The 18,237-nt window shown below is 37.1% G+C and overlaps 1 protein-coding gene across 2 annotated transcripts in view; it reads left to right on the top strand.

The window, feature by feature from the left end:
* The window catches only part of MAP3K1 (mitogen-activated protein kinase kinase kinase 1), a 61,982-nt gene that overhangs the window by 29,588 nt on the left and 14,157 nt on the right, over positions 1-18,237 (top strand). For both annotated transcript variants that reach the window (XM_075739568.1, XM_075739567.1), the window contains exons 2-9: positions 7,533-7,683; positions 10,200-10,406; positions 12,200-12,400; positions 13,304-13,420; positions 13,981-14,129; positions 16,281-16,402; positions 17,148-17,229; positions 17,361-17,538. In XM_075739568.1, the coding sequence (XP_075595683.1) occupies positions 7,533-7,683; positions 10,200-10,406; positions 12,200-12,400; positions 13,304-13,420; positions 13,981-14,129; positions 16,281-16,402; positions 17,148-17,229; positions 17,361-17,538 (1,207 nt within the window). The remainder of the gene's footprint in view (positions 1-7,532; positions 7,684-10,199; positions 10,407-12,199; positions 12,401-13,303; positions 13,421-13,980; positions 14,130-16,280; positions 16,403-17,147; positions 17,230-17,360; positions 17,539-18,237) is intronic.

Here is an 18,237-nt window from a genome sequence, read left to right as displayed (position 1 = left end):
TTAGTTGACAGATATCACCAAAAGGTCCCCTTGTTGCACAGGCAGACAGTGGTCTCCCCATACAGCACAGAGCACTCTGTATATGTGCGAGGGCATTACAGGTGAGAGAGTTAACCAACTGAAGATCCTAAGTCTGGGTCTTCATGGGGAGAGCCCGTTCACCTCTGACTTTCTGTTGATAGAAAATGTGCTGTCCACCATGGATCTACTATAAGTGAGTGAAGGGTTGTAGTATGTTGCTATAGGGTTGTATTTCTTCACCTAGCAGTTACTCCAAATACGTTTTTTACTTTGTTTCTGCATGTTTTATGCTAGAGACAGAAATATATGTGGAAATGTTTAGTCGTCTTTAGCTTTTGGACCAAAATCCAGAGTATGTCTAAGTCTTTGTGGGACAGGGACTTTTTAAATGGGACTCTCAGTGTCAGTGAGCAAGACAGATATCTCTTAAGCAAAGTTTAGTGCTTATTTAGTACAGCTTATTATTCCTATATCATAAGAAATCATTATTGATCATAACTCCCAATGTAACTCAGATGGCTTTTCCTTCTCTTTTCATATATCTTGTCCATATATTTATCAAAATAGAGTGTAAGCTTAAAGATTAGTATCAAATAACAAAACCAGACATGGACAAGATATATAAATAAAAACCAAATTGCGATGATTAACATACTAGAGTCCTGCTTCATGAGTCCTAAATGCTACTTCAGGACACCTAGTAGATGACAATAAGAAACAAATATAACCCTGGTGAGAAATAATGATTTTAATCACAGAAGCATGGCAGTGAAATCACAAAAAGAAAAGAACAAGACCAAACCTGCTAAATGTCTTTCTGGGTCTCTCTAACATTTGGTATCTGCAGATAATTATGCTGTTTTGAATGGTGCCAAAATGGTCTATATTCCCTTTCTCGTTTATAACTCTTCCAGAAAGTATTCAATAGCTTGTAGCTTTTGCAAATCTATGTAGCTCATCCTGTCCAAGTTAATTGTTTGTATGCCATCTTATTTCCACCATTCTAATTGGAGGTGGAGAATGCAGTGTGCATGGTTTTATCTGCCTATCCCTATTATATTAAACTGATTCAAAGTATAATTATTTTGTATAAAATATCTGATGATGTTCTCTGGGGATAGGGGAGTTAATTGTCTAATTCTGTGTTATATGTGGAGTCATTTTACTCTGCTCCGTTATCCAATATGCAATAAGCAATTTCATCTTTAAAAGTAGGGCAGACACTTAATTCAAAACAGTGTGAATGTTCTCATATACCAAATATATGGACACATAAAAATAATCTGCAATGAGAACTTTGTTTTAGGATGTCAATTTTGAGTTTTATCAAGGGCAAGTTTTAGCACAAGAGGAAATGGCCTCAAGTTGTGGCAGGGGAGGTTTAGATCAGATATTAGGAACAATTTTTTCACTGAAAGGGCTGTCAAGCACTGGAACAGGCTGCCCAGGGAAGTGGTGCAGTCACCATTCACCATCCCTGAAGGTATTTAAAAGATGTGTAGATGTGGCACTTAGGGACATGGTGTAGCAGTGGACTTGGTTAGCAGTGGACTTGACAGTGCTAGGTTAACAGCTGGACTTAATGATCTTAAAGGTCTTTTCCAACCTAAATGATTCTATGCTTTTAATTCCATTTTTCTGTTCATGGGTTCAGACTTTCACATCAGCAAGGACCATACCTGTTCTAACCTGATGCTTTCTGCATCTTAGCCAATTGCATTTCACCTAGTAGTCCTGTTTTGGTGTATGACAGAATCACAGAATGGTGGGGGTTGGAAGGGACCTCTGAAGATCATCTAGTCCAACCCCCCTGCTAGAGCAGGATCACCTAGAGTATGTTGCATGGGAACGCGTCCAGGCGGGTTTTAAATATCTCCAGAGAAGAAGACTACACAGCCTCTCTGGGCAGCCTGTTCCAGTGCTCGGTCACCTTCAGGGTAGAGAAGTTTTTCCTTGCGTTGAGATGGAACTTCCTGAGTTCCAGTTTGTGCCTTTTGCCCCTTCTCCTGTCACTGACAGGCTTAAAGATTCTGAATCCAAAGTTCAGTTTGGTGCCTAAGAGATTAAACTGCATACTACAAGTAAAGACTTTGGTTCTGTTAAAAGGGGAGAGTTAGCTTAGGTGATACATGACCAAGTAAAACTTGGGTCTTACAGTTCAGCAGGGGATAGAGGAGGGCCCTGGTGGGCCGGGCTAACCAGGGGAAAAACAAATCCCTTTCTAACACCTATGCTTGAGATCCTGTAACCTGGTGCAGATGAACTGATCACATAGTTGACTGTCAGTGAGCACTCATAATGCGATCTTTTTCTTTTTAATGACATTACAGCTGTTCTTGTAGTAAGGCCCAGTAGTATGTTGCACTGGGATGGGGGCAGGACTTGCATATTCTCTTCATTTGCTATAATGTGAACTGAGCATCTGGAATCTGTTCTTTGTTGGAATACTGAAGTTTATCATACAGTAATAAACTTAAAAATCTTTGTGTAAGCTGTATTAACACATTTCAGGTGTATTAGTCCAAACACATAAAATTATGAAAATAATTAAGCTGCACAATAATTAGTAGCTTTGGGTCTCGTGTATCAATATAAACTATCTACTTCCTGTATTTTCTAGAAATTCCACTCAATAATGGCATAAACTTTTAGTTTTATAGAGATAGAATGCTAGATTCCCTCTGCAAACCTTTTAGTATGAGTGAAGTGTGTGAAAGCTCATGCAATGTAACTGCTATTTTTACATCTTAAAAATACCCCAGTATTGTGTATACCTTGATGCATCTGAGTTGGTACTGGGAGACTAAATAACAGTAGGAGGGATTAGAGAGCCCTAGGAGCTTTTCTCATAGTTGTTTCAGATGTCTGATAGCATTCTTAGGAAACAAGCAGAAGAGAGAAGCCCATTTTTATTAGCTTTGTAGCAAGCATCTGTTGCAAACAGAGGCTAGTATTTCTTGGGTTGTTTTGTAGGAGGACTCATTTTCAATGGCTACAGAATAGTGCCAAAATCTCAAAGTATGGCTAGGTGACTTCAGAGTAAGCAACCCAAACAATGTTTTATATATTTCGAGTAGGTGGATTTGATTTCATAGGAGCTAGAAAATCCAGGCAAGTAACTTACCTCTGTAACTTTAGACATACCATCTTTGGAGATCTGAGCCTTCATCACTGAGGGGATGATCTTTCTTGACCAAGGCTTGTGAGGGTCCACTGGAGGTGATGGCTCAGTCCATGGAGTTAGTGCTTTGGTTGTGAATATTGTCCTGTTAGCAGTGAAATACTCTCCTTGAAAAATACACCTTTTGATGTACCAGTCTTCAAGAGAGACAGGTGATAAAATTACAGGGAGACAAGACAAGGGGTATATCAAACTGCGACTAAATAATGATTATTACCAAAATAGAGGTGTAAGCTCAGTAGTTCTCTTTTTAGAGCCAAATAACAGAATAGGTTTTTCTTTTATGTTTTCACATTCTGTACAGATTTGTATCCGTTTTACAGAAAAATGCTGGAAGAAATGTGAGAAGTTTTAGCTTCTAAAACTACTTTGATGTAAAGATGCAGTGACTCTTACCTGATAGTGTTTTCCAGAAGGGGCACTGCAGCCTGGGACCCCAGAGCATCAGAGGTTCCACAGGAACCTGCTGGGTGTTAAGTTTCTCTGTTTAATTACGTCTAGGCACTATTTATGCTTTTTCTGTATTTTTTTATAACATATAAATGTATTTATAGTTTATAAGTGTGCTTCATATATATATGTGTAAGATACAAGCTTATTTGAGGTAAATAGAAGAGTGTTTCTAATTGAGAATGCTTGTTAGTGATTCATCTAAATGACATAAGAAAGTGGCAAATTTTTAATGTGAGTGAAAGGTAAACAGTTTATTTGGAGTACCACTCATTATATACTCCTTGTGAGCTTCAGTGGATGGTGTGTTAGCCAAATGAAGAGAGCCTATGTTATTCTGAAGGAAAGATGATGAGCTATTGAAGCTGAGGCAGCTAGAAAAAAGAAATATGATTATTGTTTTCCCTTTTGTGTTTCTCAGGTACTGTAACAGAAGAATATAACTTAATTTCACTTATATGACATTTGGCTAGAATCCTTGTAGCTATTTTAGGAAGCCAGATTAATTAGTCTCTATGAAGTAACGTGTTCAATGCTGTCTTTAAGTGGCAGTTGTTGCCATTTAGTACCATGTTGAGAAAGTTCCCTGTTAAGTTTTTAATTTTAATAGAATGTGGAATACCTGATCTTTTGCTTTGTTAGCATGGACATAAATGGTTAGATGATAGATGCCAACAGTAGTGGATCAGGAGAAGGAATGGGAGACTGGCAGGAGGACAGACGATGCCTTGCCCATCTTGATCTGATTTCTTTCTTTACTGATCTTGATATCATTAAAAATACTTAATGGCAAAAGAGAAACTGTGAGCACTACTTGAACTGTTTAGGGGCAAGAAGCTATCTACAACTCTAATAGCTGGCCTTCTCACTTCAGGGAATGCTAACTCTTTTGTCCCTGCTCCAAGTGCTGCGTGCTGCTCCTAGCATGCCTCCAGGCCTACTGACTAGCCCAGGGTTCTCAGGACCTGTTGACAGTTTGGTTGCAGGTAGCTAGGTGCCCATATTTTTAATTCTTTTAGAAGTTAAATTTTATCTGGAAAAAAGCCTTGTATTTTTTTTTTTTCTCGATTCATGAAAAGCTGAAACTTTTAAGACCAAAATTGTTGCTTCCTGATCAAGCAGAGGAGTGGGTTGTTGAGAAATGTCAGACTGCCTGGTCCAAGCCAGGATGTTCTCTGAGATTTATTTTTTGGCCTGCTCCTTAGCTATGTCACTGCTATTCAAATAAAGCACCACCTCACAGTCACATAAGCACATCGTCACCTTGACTTGTGAATAGATTTTGCTGTATGAAGATCAGAATGCTGTGTACCCTGCTGGATCAAGTCCTTGGTGGAATATATTCTGGATTTATTATTTTTATATTGCGCTGAGGTACATTGACAGAAGATTGGCAACCTAGCCATTGTCATGTAGGGAAACTTCAGCTTGCTTGGAATAGATGAGAGGGTTTGCTTTAGATTAAAAAAAAAAAGTAATAACAAAAAACCCCCTGCAGGTTCAGGGCCACAAAATGAGGATGTCCTGCAGTATGCAGGGGCTTTGTGCAGTCACAGGAAAAATATTTTTTCCACAGACCCAACAGTGTAAGAATATATAATAAATATTTTAGCCAAGCTTGAGTTAAAATACAAAGTTTTCCTGAGCACTTCAGAAACTGTGTTCTATAAAAATACACATAATGCTTAAATTCTTCAAAAAGATAACCGTGGTTTACTAAGCAAAAGCTTTCAGACTCAGTTGGTCTTTCCCACCTGCTTAGACCAAAAAGCACAAGAGTTCTTTGTGCAGGCTAGAGTAGATCAGTTTAGCTGTCACATGAGAGGAAGATAGTTGCTTCTGCTTTTTAGAGAACAAGCACAGATTGTGAAGCCTCCACTGTTGTATTACATTGTTCATGAATTCAAGTCCAAGGGCCTCTAAAAGACTTTTTTTATATCAGTTGGGAAGTTAATCATGGTTATATGAACAAATGAAATACTGTGTCATTCTTTCACTGCTGGGATAGTGTTTTCTGTCTTGTATACAAAGTATTCATGCAACTGAGATGGTTCATGCCATGGAATAACTAAAATAAAAAACAGAGTAACTCTATATTTTTAACTTGCATTTATATTATTTTGGAACTGTACTGTTCCTATGCAGAACATAATGTTTATTCAACGACTTTTGTCTTTGAACTGATTTTTTTGACTGAGGAAAAAATGTGAAGTTGATCCTTTTTACACAATAGTTTACACCTTATTTTAAACTTTTAGGGATGTTCTCTGTTTGGACTCTAACAGCTGCTATAATATTTTTGTTTTTCATGAATTATCATTTTGTAATTTTTGTCTCTCTAGAAAGCAATAGTATGGAATTCAATGCTGGGACAAATACTTATGTCACTTGCAATAGTTTTGAAGTTAAGCAAGCATTAATGCTTAACCTCTGAAAAAACATTACTTCTTAGGTTGACTCTATTTATAAACATTTTTAAGTCTTTAATTACTAGACACTGTCTAAAATCAGTTATTAACAGTAGGTTTAGATGCTTGAAAGAAAATGTATTGTTTACAGTATCCAGCTGCTTATTACATTTCAGCACTCAACAGGAAGAGTTATTTCCTGCCTCAGAATACTTTGTTTCCTTTGTCTCTACAATGAGAGAAAAAAAATACCAGGGCTACCTCTTTTGACCAGTGAAAACTTCTAATTTTCTAAGTAGGGATTTGTGATAAATGAACCTTAGTAATACTTTGCTGATGAAGATAGGAATTATAGTTTTAACATCATCTTATTGCCATGAATGTCACAGGGCATATGCTGTAGGTCATCATGCAATATATAAATGTAGTTTTAACTGCATAGCTAAATGTTTTAGAAGCTGAAGACTGCATGTGTGAAAGCAGCAATTGTAACTGAATTACTATATAGCCTTATATTCCACTTTAAGTTGTGATTTTATTCTTGAAATAAAATTTCATTCTGAGAGTTGGCTTAAGCAAACTTACTTCTTTTTAAAGCTAACTTTAAGAAGATGGGTGGGGATCATGTGCTGCTCCTGCTTAAGAATCTGGTTTTCTTGGTGATTTAGCAGCTAGCTCAACAGAATCAGGAAATCTTCCAGACTGTTCATATTTGGTTTTCAGCGTCTGACAGTATTTTTTGCTGCTTTGTTGTTGGCAGCAATCACAGCAACTACTTTGCTGTAGGTCAAAAAAGTTCAAGCTGAGATAGACGACACTTTCATTTTACAGATACAAACTTGCTGTGAATTTTGCTATAATTATAGCTGACTTGAATTACTTTTGAGTCATCAGTCACCTAGAAAGCAACACTCAAGGCCACTAGCCTTACTTTCATGAATTCTGTGTCTACTATAAACATATTTACTGTGTATTAGTTTACAAGCCCTCTTTTCTGAAGAGGACTACATAAATAGTTTCATGCTTGTGCATCCTATGAAGATGGAAAACTTTCGCCATTCATTTATGTTCATTTTGTAAATTGTTTTAAAATAGAGTTTGCAGTCTTTGAATTGCCAAGGAATGCATGAACCATCACAACACTTGTGAAACTTTTGGTGAATGTCATGACATATAGGGTAATTTTTGTATTGGTTTAATATTTGCCGAGACCTTCCTTTCTACTGGGTGTCCAATGTTACAAGCAGTACACGCATTTTAAGAAATAGCCCTCAAAACAGGTATGCTGGAAATGGCAGACTAGCAAATTAGTTGTAAGTCTTATGAGGCTTGCTGCAGTTAGTTGGAAGTGATGTTTTAGTAGCTGCGTTGTAAGGAGATGGACAATAGGATGGCACAAAGTTTAAGAATGCTGTGGTATTACAGTTTAACTAAAAATAATTGTATTTATGACTTTTTTTTCTTTGCTGTAGTCGTGACATGGAGAATAAAGAAACCCTCAGGGGGTTGCAGAAGATGGAAGACCGCCCAGAAGAGCGCATGATCAGAGAGAAACTCAAGGCAACGTGCATGCCAGCCTGGAAGCATGAATGGCTGGAAAGAAGAAGCAGGAGAGGCCCTGTGGTAAGTGGCACTGATGGAAGGGCAGTATCTGTAACAGCTGTTACAAATAAAAATCCCTTAAATTTCTTTCTGTTAGAAACCTCTTTATCTTAACAATTTGCATACTCTTAATTATGGTCCTCTTGTTCATTTTTATGAATATTTTTCCTGTTTAACAGGAAACTGTGACTGACTTTCTGAAATGTATGCATTTATTAAGCTTTATTTTTGAGAACATACAGTTGTGCTGCTGATTGTGTAGTGTTAACTGTGACAACACTGCCCTCTAATGTCAAGAACAAAAGTAGCTCCTGTTCATTAGGCAAAAACTTGAGTACAAAACTGCATTATAGTCCTTTGTACTTCCTTAATTCTTAGGGGTTTCATGAATTCACTTTTCTGTAGTTTGAAAATGTTAGTTTTCTATGTATTGTAATGGAAGTATATGGAATTTTTGCTAGATGAGAAAACAAACGGCAATCTTACTGGAACCAGAAAAAAAACAAAGCTGAGTAACTCTTTCACACAAATCTCAACGCTGCCAAATTTTGGATGCCAGAGTATTCTATTAGCCTTTTGGGTAATCGTTGTGTATAAATTGTTCAGAAGCGGTTTTAAGAAATTGTGGGCAGATCAAACCTGAAACTTACTAAGCATAGTTACAATTCTAGTCAGTATAATGCTGGTTAATTAATAACAATTAATTACCTGGAAGTATAGTTGCATTGATTGATGTGACTCCCATGTACCACTTGATGAGAGTGCTAATTTAAAGCTAACATTGTCTGATGCAGTAAACAAGTGTTTGGCAGCAGCTTTTCTAGAACAGAAATAACAGGGCTCTGTTGGCAACCTTCTGTCCTGAGAAAGAACATTGAAAATACTTACCAATGCACCAAAAAAGCAGTACCTCAAAGTGTCAAATAATGCAAAACAGTTCTTACTTTAAAATATTTTAAATGTGTCTTTGTTACTGCATAGCTTGAAATTGTTTCCCTGCTCAGCCCACTTCCCTTAAGGTTTCTGGGTTTTTTTAATACAACTTTTGATGCTCCAGATTCTCAATTACTACTATTTTACAATTTTAATATTTTCACGCAGTAGTAGCTAGTAACTGTAACTTGTCCATAGGCACATGAATTCGCATTCTGACCTTCCATGAACAAAAAAGCCTTTAAAGTAATCGGGGGGCGGAAAGGCTGAACTGCTTTTCATACTTCTCCTTTATGCTGTTCACTTTCATAATCAGATGGCAATATATTTAAAAACAATAACAACAAAGCTTTTTGAAAAGTTCAGGTTTGCAATACATCAAATATGGTTACTTCTTAAATTAAAACGAGCAGTGCTTGGATCAAGGTTGTAGATGCAGGTTTTTCTTCTCCTAGGCAGTGCTTAACTGCTGAACCACAGCCTCCTCATTGTCCTCTTCTCCCTGTAGCTGGCCGAAACTGAAATGCATTTCTGGATAGTGTAATAGTTTCAGTTGGATGAGTTAAATGCTTCAGTTTATAATAGTATTTGACTTCATGGATGCAGTCCAAACAATCAGGTGGAAAGGCACAGGGTCTGAATGTGTCTTCCCTTACCATGAGCAGGGAAAGCCTCTTTCATTTTTGCCTAAATTGGAAACCTCTGGAACTTTCTAGAAGAAGTCTGCTCTGTTAATCTGAAGTGTTACTTGGAGCTTCCCTCCAGCTTTGAGTCAAGGCTACAAGACATGGAGGAATGTAGACTGACTCTGCCTGCTATGACTACTTTTAATTTGATTCCCAGGAGCCTTACTCTTCTCATGCATTCTGTGGGTCTGAAGGACAGGCATCTGAAATTTGTCTTGAAATATTCCACACCTCAGTGTCAAAATTCAGTGTTCATGCAACAAAGCACTGTTGTACTCCCTGTGCTTGAGCACATGCGTTCATTCTTGTAGTGCAGCATTGTCCATAGTGATGAGCTCATATACCAGATGTGGTGTAGCTGTTTTACTTGTAAGGCAGGCAGAAAACCTGGGTGTGGCTCTTACAGGGTACAGTGTACCTCAATTTTGCTGCATTGCCTCCAGGTTTAAAGTAATTTTTACTTTCTACAGCACAACACTTCTTGCAAATAGCAACATTTTTCAGCTGATACTTACTGTATATAACACATGGATCCAATGTTATAGCTCTTAATGAGCAGACAGTGCCTGTAGAAAATAATTCTTTTGGCTCCTGCTATCCAAATGGGGGAACTGCTGTCCTTAGGTATATCATGAATGACAATTACAGAAGTACTTTCAGAATCAAATCAGTTGCTGCCACAACTAACAAACTGCACAAATGGACAGGAAAAAGGGTTCTTGCTTTTGTGTTTCGTATAGATTAACAAGATAGCCCCTATTATATACTAATATTAGAACCTAGGGAATATGCAAACTTTGGATGTATGAATAAGGGCGTAATTACATAATGCTAGCAAAACCAGTTTTGATTAATTTGTTTTGCTTTAGTATAAAATGATCAATTTGTAATTCTAACACATGGTTTAATTCCTGCAAGGTGGTGAAACCTATCCCAGGGAAAGGAGATGGATCAGAAATGAACAAACTCTCTCTAGAACCTCAAGATGAAGGACAAAGCACCGCTTCTTCACCTACACTGAAAGGAAGACGTAGTCCTTCTCCAAGCAGCTCCTCATCGTCATCCTCTAGGACGGTTAAATCTGAATCACCAGGTGTTAGAAGAAAAAGGGTATCTCCAGTGCCTGTAAGTTGCAAGCTGTGATGTGATTTTTAATTTAGCTATATTCTGCAATCTTTTGCTTATAGAGGCAATTAATCCTCCCTGCACAGGGCAAGATGCTGATACAAGGGGTTATTCCAGGGCATTACTTGAATGAGATATGCAGAGGATACCTCATGTTACGTTTCTTATGTGTGAAACTTTATTCCCTGCTTAGGGGTGTGTTTTCTTTTTAATTCAGTCCTGCTTTCAATTTTTATTTCTAGGAAATAAATGAAGACATGTATTTTTTCTTAGCTTCATTTGCATGAGGAGGTGTTAGTGTTTTGTGGTTTTTTTTTTTCCTGTAGTTTTGCATGTCAATTCTCCAGGCAGGTATATTCCTGGAGGAATAGGATTGGAACAGGATTGTTAACTGGATTAAGATTCCTGCAGAAAAGTGTTACTGGTATGGTACCAGTGATCTTCTCTTCCAGAACTGATCTGTACATACAGATTAGGGGAGATTTAGGTATGTATGTTGTTAGAAGACTAAAATCTCTATCATTACATTTGAGAAGATCTCGAATAGAATCTTCTGAGCAATAGTAACTGGCTTCATTAAAGATCAAGAGTATGATGTTTTGAGCAATAGTATCTAACAGGTTTGCTTGTTATAAAAATGCTCATCCGTAGTTTGGCTTCAGTTGACTTGTCTACAACTTCACAGTGCGATTAGGGGAAGAACAGGATCTAATTGCTTTAAACAAGGTTTCCAAAACCAATTAAAATACGTACTGCTATTCCTCTGAACTAGAGACAAATATCAGAAGTTACAGCACTGCAGCACAGCTCCCTTCTTGACAAAAGAAACTGAAATGTTAAAAACCAAAACAAAACAACAACAACCCACCAAACTATCTAATTTAGCCTTTGATCTATTTTTATTTGATTGTTTTTCTTTGTCTTATACTAACCTTTCACATGAAAAACTTTACAAGTTCAGGCTGTCGTTTACTTAACCAATGGACAGTGAGCCAATTATAAATGGCATCATTACATAAAATTCAAAGTGGATATAAATCAAAGCAGAAGATTTGAAAATGGGCAGAGCCATTAATGTATCTCATAATGTTAGAAATGTGAAGAATTTAAATGAAGACAATTAAAATAAAAGGTTAAGATAAAAGGGTTTGGGTCATTGAATTTTTGATCATGGGGAAACACCACCCCCACCCCCACCCCCCCCCAAAAAAAAACCCAACCAAAAAAAAACAACGGAAGAAAGCCAAAAACCAAAAACCATCCTGAGCTGAAAGTTACTTTAATTGTGCAAAGGAGAGGAAGCTGTATCCGTCTTTTCTCTGGAATTGCCTAACTCTTGTTCTTCATTGACAATCTATTCCCTTTTGTAAACTGTAGTCATAGGTTTTCTTCATTTATGAAATATATTGGCATCATAACTTTATATAATAATTTCTTGTATTGTCACAAGTCTATGATTATATTCTCATTGAATTATGCTTGCTAATTCAGTAGTAATGTGGTAAGGCAACCACTGAAGACTTAAACAGAAGCAATTTAAAAGATTCCTTTTCTGTCATGATGTCAGACAAAATTTTAGTTTTTATTCTGCCCTCAAGTTCTTGTCATGGAAGGAAAGTAATCCTTTTAAAATCATGCAGTCTAAGCAGGTTGTAGTAGTTTAATGTTTTGGGGACTCTTATTCTGTGTCATTTGGAGGAAAACAAAACAAAAAACACCAAAAAAACAACCCACAACACCTAACTAAACTTATTGTTGTCCTGGAAATGCTTATGATGGAACCACTTATGTAGTTTCAGAGTGGACGAATAACCCCACCTCGACGAGCCCCATCTCCAGATGGCTTCTCTCCCTACAGCCCTGAGGAAACAAGTCGTCGTGTCAACAAAGTTATGCGAGCCAGGCTGTACTTGCTGCAGCAGATAGGACCCAACTCGTTCTTAATTGGAGGAGACAGCCCTGATAATAAATACAGAGTGTTTATTGGGCCTCAGGTAGAGAACAGTTTTGTGTTGTCTCTAGCTTTTATTAATTTATAGTTAATTTTGGAAAACTGTTCAAAACCAAATTAGGTTAAGTTAGTTGCCAACCCATGATAATGGTTCTATAAAGTAATGTTTAAAAGTTGTAATCTGTGCTCATGTAAAATAATAATCAGCCCGTATTTTGTCAAATATGTAGCAACTCTAAAATTTCTCTTTTTTAAAAAAAAAAAAAAGACTGTAGTTGGGAAGCAATTACTGTTGTTCTATTTCTCATTCCTAGAGGTGGCTCCAAATTATATCTCCTAAGTATTTTTGGCTAAAATTTGGCCACTTCATTTTCCTAGTTTGTCACTCTGAAAGACTTTATTTCCTCTGTTTGGGGGATATACATATATATGGCAAACATATGTCATCATTCCTTTAAGGACGTGATAATTTCATTAACAGCCATAGTAAGGTCCTTTTCATAGACGTTCATAGTACTAATGTGATGCTGCAGTGGGGAATATCTAGGTTTTGAGTAAACAGAAGCATCTAAGTTTGATTGCTGTCATGTTATGGATATATGATGATTATGTGCATAAATTCCTTCTAGTATGAAGTGTAGCAACAGCTTCAGTTGATTTTTTTTTAAAAAGGGGAAAAAATCAATTGAAAACTGGTGTAATAATGGTCTGCTTTTCCATATATATTCCTGAATAATATTTTGCGAATTCAAATTTTCTGTAAGGCCATGTAAGATATTTCTGCCTATATATGACATTCTGCATTAACTACTTTTGAGGCGGGGGGGAGAGGCGGCAGGGGGTGTAGGGGTGGCTAGTATATGTTCTTATGATGGACTTAACTGTGGAAAAATTATGTATGTAATTGTCAATTCAGTAGAGCCTTAGCATATGCTTGCCTTTGCAGACTTGTAGCTGTGGCCGTGGAACATTTTGCATTCATCTGCTCTTTGTTATGCTGCGGGTGTTCCAGCTTGAACCCTCAGACCCAATGCTCTGGAGAAAGACACTGAAGAACTTTGAGGTAATTGATTTCTAATAGATCTAATGGCAGATCTAAAAAACACTCCAGGTAAAAGTCTTTAGGACATTATCTTAAAAATGCTGAAAACTGTTGCTTTTCAAAGCAACAAGGATATATGTTTTTAATTATATTTTTAATTCAGCCTCAAGAGCTCCGTAAGTAGAAACAAAACCCCAAGCTGCAAATAAGACATAACTAGAAGAATAGTAGAGAGCTGTAGTTCAGTGTGAGTGATTCAAATCTTGGATTTTCTACTCAATTTTGAGTAGATTTGTCTTGCTGATTAGCTGAAATAGAGAGTAAATAGAGAGTCTGCAGAAGTAATTGTGTCTATACTTAAAGTTGTTTTTAATAAGCAAATAAGTTTTTGTTGTAAAGTGTTTCTTGTGATTTGTTTATTTGTAAGACTCCTGCAATTCCTGCTGCTACTACTAACGCATTATTGTGAAGGTGAATAGATGATTTTTTTTTTAGCAGTAGTTAAGCTTCAGTAATGTTACTTTTAATTACAAGCTATTCATAGCATAAATACGACTGTTGCTATCTTTTTCTGATGTTAGGTTGAGAGTTTGTTCCAGAAATATCACAGTAGGCGTAGCTCGAGGATCAAAGCTCCATCTCGTAACACCATCCAGAAGTTTGTCTCACGCATGTCAAATTCTCATACATTGTCATCATCTAGTACTTCTACATCTAGTTCAGAAAACAGGTTAGTATTTTTCTAAAGGAATTAAAAGCTTTATTCTGTAGTTTTCTTCTAACTTTGGAGGTTTAGAATCACCTACATTCTTTTTGTTCAAAGCTGTTTTCATTTCAAAGAATCGAGTATACATTAGTCACCACGGTACCAAGTGGGCATATTTGATTTATAACTTCTGTTTGAAAAATGTTAAGTAGAGTTGTGAAAAGAATTACTTTGACCCTTTGTGAATTTGGGAAACAAACTTTTAAAATGTAAGTGCAACTTCATGCATGACGGTGACTTGGGAAGACAAATGCCATCACTCTGGACATCCCCCTTCCTTCCTCTTCCCCCAGCCCCTTATATGCTGAGCATGACGTCATATGGTATGGGATATCCCTTTGGTCAGTTGGGGTCAGCTGTCCCAGCTGTGTCCCCTCCCAACTCCTCGTGCACCCCCAGCCCACTCGCTGGTGGGGTGGTGTGAGAAGCAGAAGAGGCCTTGGCTCTGTGTAAGCACTGCTCAGCAGTAACACCTCTGCATTATCAACACTGTTTCCAGCAAATCCAAACTAGCCCTATACCGACTATTATGAAGAAAATTAACTCTCTCCCAGTCAAAACCAGCACAACTAGACATCCTCTAGAGAGGTCACAACTAGACATCCTCTAGAGAGGTCAAACCACAGAAGGAAACCCAGACTAAGGCTTTCTGTTGTGTAAAGTGAAACCTAACTTCAGGACCACCTTGGTATGTTACGTTGTGATAATAAGCGTATTGTTAGATGAATATATTTAGACAGGCTTATAATTCTGATGTACAGATTGTGACCTTAATTTCCCATAATTTTTACTTATTTTTTGAAATTGCCAAATTGTATCACTGTAAATAAACTGCATAAACTAAGCAGTTAAATACATAATCTACGCTCAAACTGCTTATCTGGCAAGTCAATTCTGTAATGTAGATATGTTGTGCAGGATTTTTTTTTTCCATAGAATTGACTTCACTGGATTGTGAACTTTGCTCCATTAGTTCTCATTTTTGACAGGATGAAAGATTTTTCAGTTATTTGCCAGTACACCTGATGATTAGTTCCTAGCATTACTGGCTCAATGAGAACTGAGTAAACTTTGACTTGCAATTATTTTTGCTTTACTACTAATTCTTCAAAAAGTTAAATTAATACTTTTCACTGTAAGCTTATTTTTGTGGATTTTTTCAAGGAAAAAAATGTCAACCATTTGCAAGGAAATAGAAGTTAATATATATGTATTGAAACAATGTATATACACTTATTTAAAAAAAATATATTGTTCATGAACAAATACAGGGTTCCTGCAAACTTTTAGACACACAGCAACTGAAACTTAAATTTTTGCTATGAATAGTAAGAGTTTTGCACACTTAAACAATATTACAGGAGATCAAAATTATGTTTTTCACTACATGTTGTTTAAGTCTAGAATAATTTTTTCTGGCAAAATCTCTGGTTATATCCATTTAAAAATAAGGTGGGGTAAATAAAATGAAAGCAACATGTAAAACAGGGAAAATGTGGTTGTTGTTTAGTTTTGTTTTGTTTTTTTAAATCCACATGTGATATGTAGGTATGTTAGTGTTTGTGTTAGTGGCAGAAAATTCTTGAGTAGCTGTTATTTTCTGTTAGGTTTTTTTTGTTTTACATATGTTCAGCAAATAGTATTTACAGTTATCTGTAATCGGCTAAAGACTACCTTGTAACTCAGTACTCTGAAAGGAGTGTGATGGAAAAAAATACGTGGGTAGCTTTCAAAATATAAAAAAATCTTAATTTTTCAAACCCAAATTATAAGTAAAAAAACCAAAGGTTTGGTTTTTAAAGAAGCCTTAGGGGAAAAAAAAGTAAGTGCCCAAGGCTGGGCCTTTCAATCTCTAATTGGTATCCGACCCAGTTTTGAAAAGATGTCACGTGTTTTGTGACTTTCCCTTTCATGTCAACAACGTGTTGTCTGTACTCAGTGCTTCTAAAAATTTGGTTGCTTAATATTCAGACCAAGGTTAAGGAGAATGATTCATGAATAGACTATCAGTAGTCAGAAGTGACTGTTTCAAACTGGAAGTTAATAATTTTTTGCTGTTAAAGCCTGTTCTGAATTCTGATATGCCACTTTGACAATCACAAATTATTTTTATAGTATGAAGGATGAAGAAGAACAGATGTGCCCCATTTGTTTGTTAGGCATGCTGGATGAAGAGAGCCTGACTGTGTGTGAAGATGGCTGCAGAAACAAATTACACCACCACTGCATGTCAATATGTATGTTGTCATCTTTGTCTTGCTAATTTCTGGTGACTCTAAGTATGCAAAAGTATTATAACTTAGTGTGTTTTCATTGGGTTTTTTGTTTGTTTTAAAAGTAAAAACGAGAAACCTGCTCTTAAGTGATGACCAGTAGCTCTTGTGAGAGTTTGGTATCATTCGGGTACTATCGATACTCCCTATTTTATCAGCTATTCACAGATCAAATTTGTGGTTTGATGCTTTGAAAAAACTTAAAGGGTAGAGGTTTGAACTTTTTACCTGTGTGAAAAGATTATGCCCAATTAGAGCAAGGTTAGGAACAGACTTTTAGCCCCCTGTGACTTGTCATTAGAATACATGAAAGTCATCTACTATCAGCTAGGATTATATAGTGAATTACAGAGTATACTTCCATACTACATTAAATAAAGTACATAAATAGTTACAGTTTGCTTTAACAAATAAAAGTCCATCTCCGATATTTTGATACTTTTGAAACCATATTTCCTATGTTTCAGGTACAAAAAGAACTGCATTTTTGTTCATAACTTTTAATATTAATTGTAGTGCTAAACTGAAGCATTTCTGCATGCAAAAATGTTTACATGCCCATATTTATCAGGCTGCTGCAAATGGCTTGATTGAGAAGCATTTATCCTGAAACTAACATTCTTCAGTAAAACTTGGAAATAGTACTGCTAGCTTCTGGTTTTATACACTGTAAAACTGAAGTATTTATTATTCTGTTGCTGTATTTCAGGGGCAGAAGAATGCAGAAGAAACAGAGAGCCACTTATATGTCCTCTTTGTAGATCTAAATGGAGATCTCATGATTTCTATAGGTAAGGATTCAATCTGCGTGTAACAAACTATCCATTTCTGGATCCTTAGTTGATGTTCCTAAATATGCTGAAGCATTTACTTCAGTAAATGTTTCATTTGCTAATCCACATTATCTGTTGTTAATCTGTAGTCATGAATTGCCAAGCCCTGTGGATTCTTCTGTTATCCGTGTGGTTCAGCAGCAAACACAGCAGCAATCTACAGCTGGATCACAGAGAAGAACGCAAGACAGCAATTTTAACCCTACTCATTATGGCGTCCAGCAGATTCCTTCTGCCTATAAAGATTTGGCTGATCCATGGATTCAGGTAATTTTACTTTGTAAAAGAAGCTTTAAATGTAAAAACTGATTTTGAACTGTCTTGCTAGATGGAAAATAAGGAGGTGATTGGTGACAGCCAACACTGCTTCACTAGGGGCAAATCATGCCTGACAAATGTGGTGGCCTTCTGTGATGGGGTTACAGCATCGGTGGATAAGGGAAGGGCAAGTGATGTCATCTACCTGGACTTGTGCAGGGCATTTGACACTGTCCCGCATGACATCCTTGTCTCTAAATTGGAGAGACACGGATTCGATGGATGGACCACTCGGTGGATAAGGAATTGGCTGGATGGCCGCACTCAAAGAGTTGTGGTCAACGGCTCAATGTCCAAGTGGAGAACAGTGATGAGTGGCGTTCCTCAGGGGTCAGTACTGGGACCAGCACTGTTCAACATCTTTGTCAGTGACACGGACAGTGGGATTGAGTGCACCCTCAGCAAGTTTGCTGATGACACCAAGCTGTGTGGTGTGGTCGACATGCTGGAAGGAAGGGATGCCATCCAGAGGGACGTTGACAGGCTGGAGAGGTGGGCCCCATGTGAACCTCATGAGGTTCAACAAGGCCAAGTGCAAGGTCCTGCACATGGGTCGGCACAATCCCAAGCACGACTATAGGCTGGGCAAGGAATAGATTGACACCAGCCCTGAGGAGAAGGACTTGGGGGTATTGATTGATGAGAAGC

The sequence above is a fragment of the Balearica regulorum genome, chromosome Z (assembly GCF_011004875.1).
Source record: "Balearica regulorum gibbericeps isolate bBalReg1 chromosome Z, bBalReg1.pri, whole genome shotgun sequence".
Taxonomy (NCBI): domain Eukaryota; kingdom Metazoa; phylum Chordata; class Aves; order Gruiformes; family Gruidae; genus Balearica; species Balearica regulorum.
The sequence above is the reverse complement of the archived record's forward strand: the minus strand, read 5'-3'. Positions and strand labels throughout refer to the sequence as shown.